At 39.8% G+C, this 17,559-nt stretch overlaps 1 protein-coding gene across 2 annotated transcripts in view; it reads right to left on the reverse strand.

The window, feature by feature from the left end:
- RAPGEF5 (Rap guanine nucleotide exchange factor 5) overlaps positions 1-17,559 on the reverse strand; it is a 166,675-nt gene that overhangs the window by 25,332 nt on the left and 123,784 nt on the right. Inside the window, exons 12-18 of one of the 2 annotated variants that reach the window (XM_075050588.1) lie at positions 12,261-12,339; positions 10,061-10,205; positions 8,191-8,288; positions 7,345-7,375; positions 6,321-6,378; positions 3,144-3,293; positions 333-430 (exon numbers count right to left, since the gene is read on the reverse strand). In XM_075050588.1, coding sequence (XP_074906689.1) covers positions 333-430; positions 3,144-3,293; positions 6,321-6,378; positions 7,345-7,375; positions 8,191-8,288; positions 10,061-10,205; positions 12,261-12,339 — 659 coding nt within the window. Of the gene's footprint in view, positions 1-332; positions 431-3,143; positions 3,294-6,320; positions 6,400-7,344; positions 7,376-8,190; positions 8,289-10,060; positions 10,206-12,260; positions 12,340-17,559 lie in introns of both variants that reach the window. The other variant, XM_075050581.1, reaches the window with a different exon arrangement.

Here is a 17,559-nt window from a genome sequence, read left to right on the forward strand (position 1 = left end):
TGCAGGGAAAGAGTCACACGGGCCCTGAAAAATAATCCTTATCCCATCCAGTCCTGTACAAGCACAGGTCAGGCTGATGTAGATTGAAAGACTTAAGCCGTACAGAAGGTTTGGTCCATTTGAAATTGGTGAACAAATTCCCTTACTGTTCAGTTAAATAACTGCTGTTAATGCAAGATACTTTTTTTTTCAGGTATAGAGCCGCTCAGTAAGCTTTACTAAGTAAGCAAAAAATAAATTCTGTATTGAAAAAGCCCTCTGAAAGGAATATTAAGTTCTTCATCTGGAGTCAGACAAATAAAAAATGGGAAGTATACAATACAGATCCTTACCAAAGAATCAGTCAGATCTTTTCGATAGACAAACATACGACTGGAGGTCTCGAAAGATTTTGAGATAGCCAAATCATTTGGTTGTAGTTCATGTTTTTCTGTAAAAACAGAAAACAAAACACAAAAGCTTCAGAAAAGGAGTAAAAGCTGTATATAAATATGAGGAAAACATTACAAATATATTTGTAAAGCCACATCAGCTTCTTAGAATGGAACGAAGCATCAAATCCAGTCCCTAGTGGGACCATCATCTCCACACTATTCAGGCACAATAAAGGCGAGATGTCTCTGATGCTGGACTAGAGCACAAAAACTTCCAGCATCTGCTTCCAACCTGGACTTCACATAGGATAGAATGGAAAGAGACCCTTGAATCATCTAGTCTAACCTCCTATGCATTATAGAACATTTCACTTCAACCCAGCACATCTACTGTAAATGTAATGACTTTTGTTAGAGCAAAGTGTCTCGGCCTCCAGAGACAGAGCTGCTGCATGTCACTGACAGACAAGAGCAGGGCTGGAGATGTCATCAGTGGCTACGGCCATTTGACAGGTGAAGAAGTTTAAAGGATCCCAGCGCCACAAAATTCACCCCATGGAGCAGAGTTGAAGAGTCCTTTATAGTACGGTATTTACAGAAATCCCTGTAGACCTAGAGTAATTCATTTAGGAAACATCTGAGTAAAAGAGCAGGACACACTAAACTGGTAGCAAAGAGAAAGGACGTTTTTTGCCTCCACTCCAGAGTACTGGTTCAGCTCTGGGCAACGTTGCATGCTGCAGAGAAAGGTGTGGGGAAAAATAAAGTAAAACCCAGGACACAGCTAAAAAACTGCCCTGAGAAAACTGTCTCTTCCTGTGGGCTCCAAGTAATCTTCTGGAGACCTGACACATGAGATCTGATTACAGTGACTGTATTAATGTTGACCCAAAAGCACTCCAAGCATGTTCACAGCTACCTTGGACTTTTCATTGCCCATGAGGGAGGAGTAGGACCAGGAGGAGTCTGAGAGCCAAACATCATTTCAGACTGTTTTCCCTTTTATCCATGCTCACGCTGACACCAGATACATTTATGTTGAACTACCAGTATGTTTTTTTAAGGTAATTTTGAATAAAAAGAGCTTGCTTGTTCATTTCAGAAGTACAATAAAAATGCTTTCTCCAATGCTTACACTGCTGCCCTCCAAGTGGAGGGCAGATGACAGTTCTGAGTCATGCAAATAGCAAAAAAAACAAAGGGGAAAAAAAAAGAGGGTGGCAGGCTGGTCTTTATTGCTTGCAGCACAGGAGTGACAATGCATAAGAACAAAGATACTGAAATTGTGGTATCTCCAATTAATTCAGGCAACATGACTAAATAATATTTTAGGGGTTACAATGGTCATGTACAAATGACAGTCCTATTGTACCTGCATTTTAATTGTTGTTTATTATTGAACAGCCAAGTGGCAACCACTTCTATTCTGTGGCTTTCTTGGGAACCAATGTGGTCTAAAGATAATAGTGTGTTTCATTATTTATGAATTGTTGGTTTTCTTTAGCTAAGTAGGCAGTTAGCACCAGATTTATTGCTATCAGAGCCCTGCTCTTGAACAGCAGCGAAAGATCTGAAAAACAGCAGCAGCGCAGTGATTTTGCAGTGCTGTAAAATGCACTGGAGGCGAGTTTGGGCACACACAAGGGTAAAAAGAGTATGCCTGCAAATGATGTAGCCCAGCTGGCCAGGACACCTACGTGTAATGCTCCCTACATGTGGCCACTCTGTGCCCAGGCTCTCAATAGCCAGAGCAGGACACCATCTCCCTGCCACCCACACCAGTGCCCTGCAAAAAAATGGTTATTTAATTGAGCTTGGTGTGGGGGAAAAAAATGTGACCTTCCAATTCTGAATCAAATAAACTAACAGAACAATCCAGCATTTGCGTACCTTTAATTTAACTAGACTGAGAAAGAAGTAGCAATGAGTGCTATATCTCTGAGAGTGCATCCTTTGTCCCAGGGGATCAACACCAACTAATGTTATCTGAGGATATGACCAAGATATTCTACACTCTTAGCACCTTTTTGTAAAGCCAGCTTTGCATTACTATGCACCTAGTTAAATTGCTTCCTTTACATTCCCTAAGAGCCAAAAGAGTCCACAATGAGCAACGCAATCTGACCAAAGAGCTTGAGACCTGCCAGACACCAAAGAAAATCTTGGGGGTTTGGCTGGTCCCTGGTATCAGCCCATGATCAGTCTGGTCTTCCTTAAAAAAAGACAATAAGCCTTTCTGTTCAATGAGAAACACTAAAATCATAGCCAAAAAATGTCAGTTGTAAGCAAGACTCCTTACAAAGTACTGCTTAGATTGCTCACAGTATTTCAACTGTGCAAATATATGTCTCTCTCTTTCTGCTGGAGAATATTCATTACCCATGCCATAAACGAGGAAACAGCCACGCATATAGTATTAGTTATTCTCTTTTATATTTTTAAAGCAAACCATGCCTCATCGCCTTCCAAATTAATTTAAACACGGAAGTAGGAGATTTATCTGTGGGGAAAAAATAAAATCTTGCAGTGCTGCTGGAGACAAGAGTCCTTTACAATCCCTTCCCAGCGAGGAGATGCCGTATCCGATGGTACCCAAGAATGAGCTGTTGCCATGGAAACGACTCTCTGGGAAGCAGCTCCTCATTGTTCCCATGGTCATCCAGCTGTGGGCTTGCACAAGAACAGCTGTATCCTCGCACCAGAAAATGTCAGCCCTCCCTTACGTGATATACTAAAAGGTAAGTAATCAGATGAAAGGAAGTTATTTACCACCAGAGAACGTGACTGTCACCAGCGCCAACTCCTCCTCCGGGTACTGGATCTTTTCTGCTACGATCTTCAGTATCTCCTGAGCTGAAGTGGATACTTGAGCTTTCACACTGACATAGGAGTGCTCTGTTATATACACACGGCAGAAAACTGCACAAAGGAAGAAAGACACGCTCAGCGGTAGGCAGAGACACCTGAACAGAGCAGGAGATGATCTTGCAGACCCGACCATGGCAATGCCTCGGCTGCCTCGCTGCTGCGGCTGGCTGCGGCTGCAGGAAGGGCAGCTGCTGCACCCTGACCCACAGGGACATGAAACTAAGCATAAACGTCACCGTTTTCCCCCTTCTCACCTCCTCTCCCTGAGAAATGAGAGGGGCAAGCAAATGGAAACAGAGACCCCCAAAGCAATACCTACTTAAGACTTCCTACTGTGAGGATTTGTCACAGACAACCTCCTCTACTGCCTATCTTCTTTGCAAACTCAGCTGTTGCCATCTTTTCTCCCTTCCTTTCAGGTTCAGATAAATCACCATCCTTTCAGTACATTTCATATCCACTGCAGAAATTATTTTGGACCTCCACTTCCACCTGGAACAGGAGGCTTTGCAAAAACAGCGCTCCCCAGTCTTCATCCACTCCAGCTATAGCTTATCTGTCTAGACATCTAAACTACTTGCACTGCCAGAGTATTTTAGCACCAGTAGAGGCTGCCCAAAGAGCAATGCAATTAGTTCTGACAACTCTCTCCCTGAATCACTTGCAGCACACATAAAAGAGACTGGTTTGGAGAAATTCCCTGGGCTCATCACTTCCACTGTAGCCCATGAGTGGGTTCGGCTCTGGGAGGGAGATCCCCAGCAGTAACGTTGTGGTCAGCTCAGCTAGTACTTTGTTGCTGGTACAAAAAGGGATGTATGCTCTCTCAGCCTGCCAGAATTTTAGGTTTACATCTTTTGCCAAGTTTGCCGTAGCCAGTTCTTTGAAATACAGCTGCCATCCTTAAAAGGGAAGAAACAGAGCTGCAGACTTGCATAAATATTTCAAAATTTACAACATCTGCTAATAAGAATTGCCACAACTCTTGGCTTCATACTCACTTCAGCGCTTAATTAAACTTTCCCTTTCCTTCTAGTCTAGCACTTCTTATTGTAGACAGGCTGCTACCACAAGACAAAACTTTTATTCTCCAGAAATGCTGTATTTTTTTTAATTAATTTTATTGACACATGTATGTAGCAATAGCTCTTTGCTTGTCCTACAAATCTTCATGGCTTCAGGGCACTTTCATTAACTGAGACCATGCCAGAAGCAGTTAAGAACTCTGTCGTCAAGAATATCTTTTTTGTGTGTTGTAGTAAAGAAAAAATGAAGATGAGAAGGAAGGAGGAACTTAACATTTAGCCTTGGGGAAGAAAAGTGATTTGATTTTATAATTTTTTCTTAACCTGTCTCTGCTGACAGACAGTAAATCAGATGCTCATCCTATGGCAGAATCTCACTTCAGAATGGATATAAGTCATGAAAAGATAGAGACATCAAATTGCACGCTAAATTACTAGGTAGAAAAATAAATTTTAAAAAAGCTGACAGGAATATTTGGACTCCATATGCAGAGTGCAACACAAGTTGCTTACAGCGAATTTGTTTGAAATCTCCTCCTCTCTGTCATTTGGGAGGGGACAATGACAGCAATGCTAATTTATAACTGGGCTATTGACATATCCTTTGTTTAACATTGAACTAAACCAACCCACAGGTCAGGTCCTCAAGCACAACCATCATACTGACTCTCCCAAAGCCTGTTCCCCATGCACCTTTCCAACGTTGTATCTGTGGTATCTATTGGCATGGACGATGCCACCTCTTCAGCAGCCCGTGCTGCTCCTCTGTGAGGTGCAGGAGGGAATGCCAGTGGGAGAAAGCGGCCATGGGCTGCAAGTTGCCCTCGTAATGCTTACATTAGGAAATAAAATGCCTCCAGCCAAGTGGCATGGTGTGGCTTGGACGGCCCCATCCTCCACAAGCGCCATCGGTCAGCAGCACTCTACCACACCAACTTAGACATCCACCCTCATCATCTGTCTCTCCTCTCCCCAACTCCACTGTTATTTCATTTCCTCAATCCCATCATCTTCTGTGGTTCATGCTCTCAAGGAGTGAGATAGAAGCAATTTAGCAGTCGGGTTGGCCTTGCTGGGTACTGCCCTTCCTGTCCCCACAGCCACACTGTCTGTCCCCTCTCTTGTGCCAGCACACTTCCCTCCCCACTTGTCTATGAGCTGTGTCCAGCTTTTTAAGAAGAAGAATGAGTGTGAGGGTTCTCATCCAGAAATACTATTTTTAGAAGCAGCCTTGATAACATAAACCTCAAATAAACTTATACTTGAAGCACAGAAAAAGGATATCTATCAGTGCGGAAAGACTTGGCATTGAAGGAGCTTAGTTTTTATTCTGTCACAAATGAGCACTAAAAATATACTGACTCCAAGTGAACTTCCGGAGTTTTGTTCCCAGTGAGAAACAAAGATATCATCAAAGGGCGAGACTTCCAGGTAGGAGGACCTTCTGCCTGTTCGCTGCTTGTGTGCATGGCATTATCCTCCTCTCCGCCTCCTTCCTCGTGCAGGCATTACAGGAGGGTGACTGCCTCACTGTGTTACTGCCCCAGCAGCGATGAAGGGAAATTGCATTTTGAAACGGTTGACATTAAAGTGAAGTGGCACCTTGCACTCCACGTGGAGACATTTTCAAGGAGAGAAGGAACTAAGGCGGGTTCCCAGAGCTAGCAGATCCTGGCCCATTTCATGTGACAGGCTTATTCATTCACCTTTCACAACCAAGATCTAGGTCAAAAAACGGAAAGCATGAAATGGAGCAGGAATTACGCCTGGTGGATGGGCTGCCAGCACTCCTGGGAGGCACACAGCTCTGCTACAGGGCTGCTGGAGGAACTGGACAGGGCAAAAACCCCTTGAGATACCGTGTCACTGTTGAACCTCTGCAAAGTAGGAGGTAGGAAGGTAACCTTACACAGTCATATCTTTTTTCTTTTGTAGCCCTAAGGTCCTGTTCAGAAGCTGTATGTCAGTTAAAAAAAATTTACATTATGGGCAGCCCTTGAGAAACAATTTTGCAGTTTTGGAGTTTTTCCTCCACTCTTCCAATCATACTTACTTTCTTCTGTTTCATTCATGGTTCCTCTGTGCTGCAGCCAGTTCTCCTTTAGACTGAACTGATGGAAAAAAGTTTTATTCTGTGAGGGAGTGGGAGAAGGGAAAAAAAAAAAAAAAAGACAACAGTGATTCTTTGCATCCCTGCCCTTTACAAAGCAGTAATTCACAGAACACAGCATTCAGCCCATACGTCTGGCCAAAAAGGTTTCTGTATAGGAAATCCACCCACCCTTTCTTGGGCCAGTAAACTGGGAGTTGCCTTACTAAATAATGGCCAAGGTGGGGATTTTGTAGGAAGCAGGACATGCCAAGGCTAAGCAGCCTGCACAATTCAAGGTTCTCTGTATCCATGTTCAGAGCCCATTTCTTACACACTTATTCTTATATATGTTTCCTATGTACCAATCAGCCTATTTAGCAATTTCACTACAATCTCATGTTCTGCCTTCCACATTTCCACAGTAACATTTTAAGCTTATTACACACTTCAGCTTCAGCCCAGTAAATTTGATGAGCACAGCAGTTCACCTCTGTGCAGTTTGCATGCCAACTTTCTCCGGCTGCGTCTTCTCCCTCCGGTTAAATAGACAGATTCATGTTCCTCACTTCCTTTCTCTGTGCCCGTCACAACAAATTCCCCCTTTGCTCTGTCTACTTGACATCCATGTCAATGCCGGTGCTCAGCCTGGTTTGCCCAGGTTGCTACATCTCTCCAGCCTGGTGGGGACACGCTCCCAGGCATTTCTCCTGAATTCTGACATCTCAGAGCATCTTGTTAAGATGCTAATACTGTCACAGCCACTGCAGGTTAGCTCACACAGCTGATACATCCAGGCTGCACTGGCAGGAAAATAAAAGTTCCTTAAGCAACATTGCAGATCTAACCTCACTGATGTATCCTGTCATGTTTTTGGCCACCAGTCACTTTCAGCTGAGAAGCCAAGAAAAGAGAGGGAAGTGGGCAGAGGGGAAGAAAGTGAGATTGTAAGTTATTTAGCAACCAGCAACAAATAGGTTTACATTACCTTTCGGTGAGGTGAATACTCATCTACAGTGCTGAAACAAAAAGGAAAATCCAAATTATTCCTTCCAGCCAAAGCTTAGGAAAAGGAAGTTTTAGCTTTTACAAAGTTTACAATATCAGAAAGTTTTTAACATTAAATGGTCACCACAGAATGGCTGCAGAGCTACTTCAGGGAAAGCTAAGGGTGTCTGGCTCAGCCAGAAAACTTTTCTGCAACTTGCACAATCGATGTAGCGAAAAGCAATGCTCCCAGCCCGTGAGCTGCCAGAGAACACGGACACAGCTTAGGCCCCAGGGGTAAGCAGTCAGGGTCACCCTTGGGGACATAGCTCTTTCCACTTCCCCAACAGGCAAACCATGGAAACAAACTCCATTTGTTGGAAAAACATGCCAAGGAAATATCTTTTACAAATACCATAATTATAAACATGCCAAGGAAATAACTTTTACAAATACCATAATTATTAGTAAAATAATAACCCTGTGATGGCTATTACAAGAGATTTGATTCTCAGTACTGCAGATTGCAGAGAGAGAATGAGTATGAAGGTACCATCTGAAGTCACAGACTGCAGCTTCTGAGGGAAATTTTGCCAGCTTTTCCACGAAGTATCGCTCTACTTGTAAGTCATCCCAACCAAAATTGATGGGAGTGACTGCTGAACCATACACACCACCCAACAAAATCAGAGAAGATTGAATAATCTAGGTTTAGTTTAAAGAAGACATGATTTGTAAAAATGAATATAGTACTTGTATCACTCATCACTTTACAGCAAGATGACAACAAAAATAAATTACACTCTAAATTAAAGGAGACTTGATCACAAATATAATCAATACTTACTGACGACGATGCATCCCAAGTATCTTCTGAAATTCTTTCAGGTCCTTCTCAAGAATGGGATATTCATACACATCATCTAACACATTCCTGTATATCGTCTACAAAATAAAACAGTATCAGCAAACACCTGATAACTCAAACATAAATCTAAGGCATCACATCAGTGGTCTAAATCTATTCAGGCACTAGTGTACTAAAACAAATTTCATCATATTTTTACAAGACCCATAAGGAGAGAATGTTCCTGTTTAAATTTCCAGACTGGTCAATATTCAGCTCGCCTTTGGAGAAACACTCTTTGTATCATCACCAAGTGAGAGGGCAAAATGTTGACACACTTTTGTCTACTAACGGGAAGATTTAAAACAACACTTCTGGCTGTTACATGAAATCTGCGTTAGGTCAGAAGAACACATTCTGAAGCATGAGAACACACCACACCATCATCACTTACACAAGACGGTAACAAACAGGTTCATTTGATTAAGACTTTTTTAAAAAGGAGAATGTTCTCCTTCACTTTTCCTAACATTTGCATGCATTTTAAATTGAGTTGATGTCTCTCACAAACAAATAACAACATACTCCTAGTTGTAAACCAATAAATAAATAAATAAACCCTACTTCTTATTTTGGGGGGAGGCATTGTCTGAATATTATCAATCATGAACCTCAGTTAAATGTAAAAGACACTACCTCAGATAAGAGGTAAACAAACTGAATTGGCTTTCATGATTGAAATTGCTGGAAATATTTTCTCTATACTTTCTCAAAATCTGCACATAGATCCTTCTCTTTCCCTTCCAAGAAAATTAAGATCATATGTATGAGCTGAGTCATCAGGTTTGCTTTAGCCCAATTAACACACTTACATTTCTGAATTTCAGCATGAATGATTCTGGCCTACAATCCTATATATTGTTTTTGCACGTATAACTTCAACCATCATTAACATTACTGCTGTTTAATATTGCACAGAAGCCTCAAGCAGAGAAACAGTGACAATACACAGTCACACACCTCCATGCCAGAAAGACAAGCCCTGCATCAAGATAGGTGCAACACAGTGAAATCTAACTGATGGCTGGGAAAATGCCCCTTTCCAGTACATGCATCTAGTACCAAACAGCAACAGTCCTAAGGTCTCTGCTTCCATATGCAGTGTGTCCTACTGCAAAAAACAAAACAAACCCCCCCAAAAGGCAGCTTAAGACTTTTTCCAAATTTAGTTCAATGTTTCATCCCTCTGTCTTAGGCAAATGACTGAAGAGAACTAAAAGGCCCTTAAGATCTTCAGTTGCAGAGAAAGAGTCTCATCAGGAAAGGTGGAAGATCCTGCAAAGTCTCCTAAAATAGTTTCATCTTTCAACCGGGGCGGGGGGGGCAGGGGTGGAATCAACAACCAGATGGATCTTGGGTCAGTGACGATGTGGCTATTTGCAAATTTACAAGGGAATTACAAAAGCTTTTGGAACTCATTCAGAAAGATCATAAGATCCTTGCTAATAAGTGAGGACATAATTTTATTTATTAAAAATACAACCAGTGTGTGCAAAACCTCCATATCTTTGTACTTTTATTTTTTACCTTCCTAACTTTTCCCTTTTTCTAGAGAGCATGGAGTTCTGGGAGTTTCATATCTTAAAGTAATGTTTTTGATATTGAATGTACTGACATTACAGGTTTTCTGTTCAAACTGACTATCTCTAAGACATTCAGGAAAGACACATGTAAATCATGTTATATTATAGATTTCATAGAGAAAATTTAAGTATGAAAAATTATGCTTTATATATTTTGCTGTTAGGGCTTTTTAGACACAGTATGTTAATTAAACAATGCTGAAATGCATCAGAAAGTGTTTCAATACCTTTAAAAATTGTTTTAAATGCTCATCTTCATGTAACCAGTCTTTGTAGAGAGAAGTCCACTGAGACACCAAATGCAAGACTTTTCGTTTCCTACAGGACACATCAGAGTCATCTTCTTTCCCTTGGTGGTTCTTAGCACAATAGGTACAGTAGATTAAGGAACAAATAATAAGGTCTCACTGAAGCTTAAAAATTAAGTGATGGAAAAGACTTTGCAATCATCTTATCTGCTAATGAAAGATTTTTTCACTACATTGCTCAGTTTTAAATGTTTTATCCCATCTGGAGCTTTACGAGTTTCATCAACTTTTTGGAATGAAATTCTCAGTAATAGAAATGTCAGTTCATCCTCTGTGCCAACAGGATTTTTTTCCTTTATAGATTAGAGAGGCGAGTCTATAAAAGTAAAATCAATTCAAAAGGAATTATACAATGTTGAGTCATATCTTTTCTGCAGAACTGGGAATGAACCTTTGTCCTGCACACTGATGCCAATGTGAATGTAGGAAGGAGGACAATGCATCATTAACAACAACAAAAAAACGAGGCAGAGGAAGTCAGTTTCTTTTTCCCTGCACAAATTACACTATCTGCAGAAATAACACTATTAAAATAAAAAATGGTGAAAGAATCTATTCCCACCATTGTTCTCTTTCCACAAAGCAGAAACACCAAATGACAGAAGATACCCGCTTTGTACATTGTTCCTTCATAATTCTTTCTTTTATTAGGTAAAAAGATGATGTTTTCACCACAAAAGGTAGAGGGGAAAAAGAAAAGAAAAAAAAAAGAAAAGCAAGTTCATTTTATAGCTACAAGTTTATTCAGACAATGCTCCTTAGCTTATGGAAGTAATTGGAAATAAAAGGAAAAATTTCTTTTATAATACTTATTCATTTTTTCTCTTCACGCATTCTGAAATGTATTACACAGATATAGGTATTCTAAGAATTAACATATAGGTCTGGGTTGGTTTGAACCCCACTTTAAATGTTATTTTGTAACAGTTATAAAGGTTTATTTGTCTTTAAACAAAACCAGCAGCCATAAGTTTGCATTGTTGTTATGAGTTAGGCATCTGTTTCAATACATCTTTCAAGCATTCTTGTGAAGTAAGTATGCACATACACAAATATGTATGTTTTAGATACAAGTTTATTCAGACGCAGCTTTAGCTTTGTACATTGAACTTCAGAGCAGGAATTTTCTGTTTATTGGTTCCTCAGCTATGCAAATTCTAAATGTTTTAATAGGTGAATGTGTATATATATTTCTCTATCTCTATTTACAGGCACGTGCCAATTAGGGGCACTCATATCCAAATTTGGATTTAATGTTTCCAGTTTGAATCTTTTCCTCCACAACCCATTTGAGTTAAGAAAACAATATAACCTGAACTTTGGGAAGCTACAGATTTGAATTGAATTCCAAGTATCATAAAACCTTATGAAAATTGGACTGAAGAAGAAGACACCCTGAAAGATCAGCTAAGCTAGTCCATCTAAGTCGACCCTAACTAGTCCACCCTAAGACAGGCTCAAGTATACCCTATGTTACCCTTGGAATGTATTTTCTAGTTTCTTCTTCTTAATATTCTCCAATATCAAAGATTTTACTGTCTCACACATTTTCCACTCCAGTGTTTCTTTTCTTAATGTAAAAAAAAAAAATAAAATATTCCTAGTATCTAACATGAAGCTGTCTTACAGCAACTTAATCTCACTGCCTTTTGTCCCATCTGGCATCGATATGGGAAAAGATTCTTCCCCTCCTCTTTAGGTACCTGAAAGATTGTCTCATTTATAGTTTCCTTTTTTTTTTCAGTAAAACAAGCCCAATTCTTTCAATCCTTCTTTGTAGGCCTTTTTTTCTAGAATACTGGTAATTCCCACTGCTCTCTTCTGAAGTTTCTCCTATTTGTCCATGCATTTCTTGGGGTGTGATGCCGAAATCTCAGGTGCAGTCCACCTTCTAAGCATGCCATAGTAAATATTAGACAATTGTTCTCTTTTCCAACCATTTTTACAAGCAACATCAAAATAATCACCCGGGGTTGCATTTCAATAGTATCATTATGCAGAGAGCAAAACTAATTATCCCAGGAATGCAACTTGCTACATTTGATATAAGGCTTGACAATAGATAAACCTAGGTGTAAGTGTGTGACCCCTGTTAATACAACATTTAATAAAAGGATATTGCCTCAGAAGTGCCTGGCACAAGTCATCAGTCGTCATGAAGACTGTGTACGTGAGAAGGAAGTCATCCAGGAGAGTTTCTGCAGAGGAAGACAAAAAAAGCCCAAGGTACAATACATTAGTGAGAGGAGGAAGAGAGTAACTACTCCTATTAGTGTGCATGGCAGGAATAGGACCCCCTCCCCCCCAAAAATTCCAAAGAATACAGAATACATCTAACTTTTAAGTTTCAAACAGTTAATAATATGTTGCCACTGCAGACATCTGACCCTTTATTTAACAAGCACATCCTCAGCTCTCAAAGAACCAACAAGCACAAATATGCACAAAATAAGCCACAGTTTGGGGATGAGTAAGAAAGAGACCTTATCACAAACACCACCTCCCTGGTTGGCTCTGCTGCATGCAAAGCAACCTTTCCACCAGCTAAGTTGTTCTGAAAATTCAGAAGAAAAGCTTTTAGCAATAGGAGAGAGAAAACTGTGATTGGTGTGTACTGTGATTAATATCTACGCACACTAGTTGAGAACGATTAAATAAATATATTCAAATCTTTAGCTGGTTAGTCTTGTCAGCATCACTGTAAGTGCTGAGAAGTTTTCTCTAAGGTTTACTTAATTACATTATGGAAGGCTTTTTTCTCCACCCCACCTGGTTTCTATCAGTGTTACAAAAATGGGCTGCAGGTACTTGCTAACAGACCATTTCTACCCACTGCAGTTGTAGCACCTCAGGTTGTCAGGATGAATGGCACTGCTAGTTTGGGTCTTAGTGTAACTTTCTCATTCCTCATTCCCAGGTCACACTAGTTTTAGGATTTTTCCAAACCTTTACCGCACACAGCAGTGTGCTGAAAGGACTGGGTTTGCTCTAGGATGAAAGGGCTCAGGTGTAATCTTATGGTGGTCTTCAATAACCCAATGGCAGAGCAGAGATAAGACTGAGACAGACTTTTCCTGGAGATGTGCAGCAAAATTACATGGGGCAACCATCAGAGATTGCAACAAAGGAAAATCTGTCGAGGTACAAGGGATTTTTTTTTTTCCTCTTGTGAGGATGGTTAACCACTGGGACAGGTTGCCTAGACAGACTGCAGAATCTCCAACATCAGGTATATTCAGGGCTTGCCTGGGCAAAGCTCTGAGCATCCTTGTCTTACTGGACCTGCTTCGAGTAGGGGTTCGACCAGATGCCTTCACAGATCCCTTCCAACTGAAATTATTCTACAATTCTTAAACATATTTGCTTCCAACTTTAGTAAACTACTCATATATGAAGTGTGATCTAGGAATGAATTTGTATTTGGTTCACAAACAACAAAATCTTTAGTTTTCTGCAAACAGACAAGAGAACTATATTGGTCTTTTTAACTCCCAAAGACAAACTTGTTTTGTTTTGTTTTTTCTTCCCCAAATGGAAAGATTTTCCTCAAGTTTTGAGGAGTTCCTGTTCACTGTATTTCTTTGAATTCCAGCAGATATACTATGTTACCTTTAACAAGAAAACTGGTTTGCACCACTTGATTTATCAGGTAAGAACAGGAATGGACAGAGGCTGAACAATAACAGAAGCAATTCTAGTTATATTGCAGAGCAAAAAATGCTTTACCAGTATAACTAGTTGTTACTAGTTAGTACCATTTATTCAGTTGTGATTTAAGTGGTGGATTTACAACTGCAAAGACTAAGGGCCAAACCAAACCCCATGTGAGAAAGATAAGGCTGAGCCCCGATTTCCATATCCTGGTTTTCTCACTATTTGTTTGCGACCTGTTCCAGTCCAAGCTAGTGCTTGTGTACAAGTGTGCAAACTGAGAGCATCCCAGCAGCTTTTCATGCCAAGGCTGCAATTTCACAATAATTTGGACCACTTTCAGTTAGAGCTGCCGTGGACCACCTTGTCAGTAAGTTATTGATCGCATACCTGCAGTGCAGGATGGCAATAAGAATTCATCCATATATCATTCAAAGCCCAATATCATGTGGATATCACATGGATGGATAGCTAATGACATCCCACCCTGTGAGCATGGGATTCAAAATACCTCCATTGTCTTTAAAAAAAAAAAAAAAATCTAGCTAGATCAATGCATTTAACACAGCTGGTCTAGAAATAGTCCTGATCTAAAGACGCATAGCTAAAACCCCTTGCATTCAGAAACAAAACAATTAAATTCTTTATATTTCACCAACATTGTTTAAAATGGTGGAAAGTATTATCTTTGCATAAAAAGAATATTTTGTCTCAGTAAATGAAAAGACATTGTGAACAGCTTGTTCTCTATCTGAAAGGTCATCTATTCATTCTGTTGCACATCTTTTGGATGATACAATGCAGCTATTAAAGTTGGAGGTTTCACAAACATTTAGTTGGAAACAGCTGATCTTGGAGTCAACCACCACATTTTAGTTCTTCACTAAACTATGTGACTGTGCAGTGATCCTCAAGAAGTCAGAGACGTTTACAACAGATTATTTCCCCACCTTTCTACTCTGTACAGGTGATATCTGAGTTTCAGCAATACATAGCCATGTGTTCAGAAGAGAAATAAAGTACTAACTGAAGCAAAACTGCAGTGTTATCAATGAACTTCTGCAATGGTTCAAAATAGCATGACTTTATCATACTAACTGGTGTTAAAATACCAACATAAAAGTTTATTTTTATTACCTGATCATCTGTTTTCCAGATGTCTATCTTCAATTATTTCAGCATCCCAAAGTGTTGGGGTGGGAAGAAAGGCTGGTTTTGCTAAAAATTGAGGTTTTTTGTTTTTTTGCTTTTTTTTTTTGCAAGAGCTATGCTACAGGTATTAGTAATACAATTCTCTTAAAAAAAAAAAATAGTGAAGGGAAGATTAAAATTGTATGTTTGTTTAGATAGCTTACAACTTTTTTAAGCCGTCTGTTCATCTCCCTCTGCATGTTCAACCATACATCCATCTATTCACAGTCTCTTGCTTCTAACCATCTTATCAAAACAAGGTATATCACTCAGCCAACTTAAAGTAGCACATATGTATACAAAGTGATTTCTTTTCCTTCTAAAAGCAGAGGAAATGCTAAGAAGAAAAGTTCATAAATTATGATTCCCTTAGCTTGTATATAAGCTAGATCTCTTCAAACAGCCTCTGAGCTTGTTTAGAAATTTAAACCCTAAAGGAATGTTTTGAACAAAAAAAGTCTGGATTCTACATGTGGTCCATTAATAGCATCACTCATCCATTAAATTACTTTAACAAGTAAGCAATGAAAGTGCTTTTGCTAGATTAAATATCTATTACCAGACGTCACCTAAAGACTTCACAATAATATTCATATTTTAAAATGCCTGCACTAGCTTGTAGGTATTTCCCTGAAGTCCTAATGTTCACTGTAACTATCTTCTGTATTTTCTTCCTAAATGCACTCTAATTTAAAATCATTCCACAATGGTTTTTCATGCCATAGCAAGGACACAAAACCTGAGGGTGTACTGATTCTTCAAAAAGAATTTGTTCAAAACAAACAATTGCACATTTCTCAGATACTTTTGGACATTAATACATGTCCACAAGTAATGATTTGCTGGTCTTAGCCTGCAAGCAGAAAGAAAGGCTAACCATGAGAGAATTTATTCACAGCAAATTATTCATTCTGTTACTACTGGCCACTAAGAGCAGTAAATTTGCATGAGGAAGGACTCTAAGTGTACAAGTTGGGCTGATAATTATGAACAGAAGTCTTTCTGGTTTTTTTCTGTTGAGTCACAGTTGATTTAAGAGTTAAAAAAAAAAAGGCAATTCCAGTCACATCATTAATTATTTACAGTGCACCATACCCCCACTCAGAATGGCAGTGAAATGCATACCTCTGCTTTTAAATGACCCAGTTTCTGCATAAATTTGTGACCATCTTCTCCATTATTCCCACAGAAAAAGTTTTTCTAGTATTTGGAGCAAACGAGGAGAATAAAATGCACAGTAATAGTTGGAAAAGAAAAGCTCCCATTGGAAGGGAAGTCTTTGTGCAAAAGCCTGTGATGCTATGCTATTTTTTTAAATTTCTCTTCTTCATGAATTTTTTATTTAATCATTTTCTTCTAGCCATCAATCTAATTTTTCTTTGTTCCTTACAATTTTTCTTTATTTGGCTAAGCAATTATTACAAAGTATGCAGTTAGCTTGCAGCTATGGGATATTTCATTTCAAAGACAATTTCAAGCATTTTAAAGCTTCATTAAGACATGCAACAGAACCAGCACAAGTTCAATGGGCTCCTGTTCTTGCAGCTCTTTGGGGGTAGCCTTAGGCAGTAATCTCACCACACCAAATGTGTGTGAGCACCATAGGCATAAAAATAATAAAAAAAGCAGGCCCTGCGCTTGTTTGTTATTAAATAATCAGTTCACCCCAGCTTCTGCTGAGACAGTTTCTCATAGGCTGTGCGTGTCCCCTCCTTTCCCCAGGTGAAATAAGGCGGTGTGGACACCAGCTTTACTGGGAGCAGTTAGTACTGCTCTTCCCACCTTTCTGCGATGTACAAGTCCTTCTGCAAGATACATTCAGGGTGGCCGAGGAATGGAAAGAGCAGCATGTAGACACGGGATGTTCTCACACATGTGAATTACCCAGGGAATATTTGCTTTCAGCTGGTCATTAAAGGACCCAGCAATACGTCTACATGAGAAGTTGCAACTCTATTGCATGTAATAAGGTGACGACAGCCAACAGCAACAATGGTGTATTTGGTGGGGAAGAGGGATCTAGAATCCCAGAGACAGTAAATGGTCATATATTTGGATAAACAACACATCATATATTCCCATGTACTTAAAGCCAGAGGATTCCCTGCTGCCTTCCATGTGCCCACCTACCTCTCTAACCAGATCATACCCTTTCTCTCCAAGAGGGCAACTCTACAATATTAACTCAATACGATGGCACAATTGTAAATGCCAGGAGGGTAGAATGGGTTTCTCACATGGGTTTACACACCAAATTTGATTTTTCAATGGTTGCTTTTCCTCCTTCTCCACCCTCTTCTCCAGACAGGTTATCAATTACTAAGCCTTAGGCCAAAAATGAATAAAGATCTGTAGCGAAAAATCATGACGCGGGTTTAACAAATCAGGACAGGCAGTACAGTTCATGGTGTTGCCATGTCTAATATCTGTAAGCTCTTCTCAAACTTGAGCATTTTCTTAAACTACCACAGTGGTACAAGGCATCAGTGGAGCAGTCTCACATCAATAACTTGTTACATAAACATGAAAAGAGACTTAATCTAAAAGGAAATGTCTTTGTCAGATGGAGTAAAAGT

The sequence above is a fragment of the Buteo buteo genome, chromosome 2 (assembly GCF_964188355.1).
Source record: "Buteo buteo chromosome 2, bButBut1.hap1.1, whole genome shotgun sequence".
In the NCBI taxonomy this organism is placed as follows: Eukaryota; Metazoa; Chordata; class Aves; order Accipitriformes; family Accipitridae; genus Buteo; species Buteo buteo.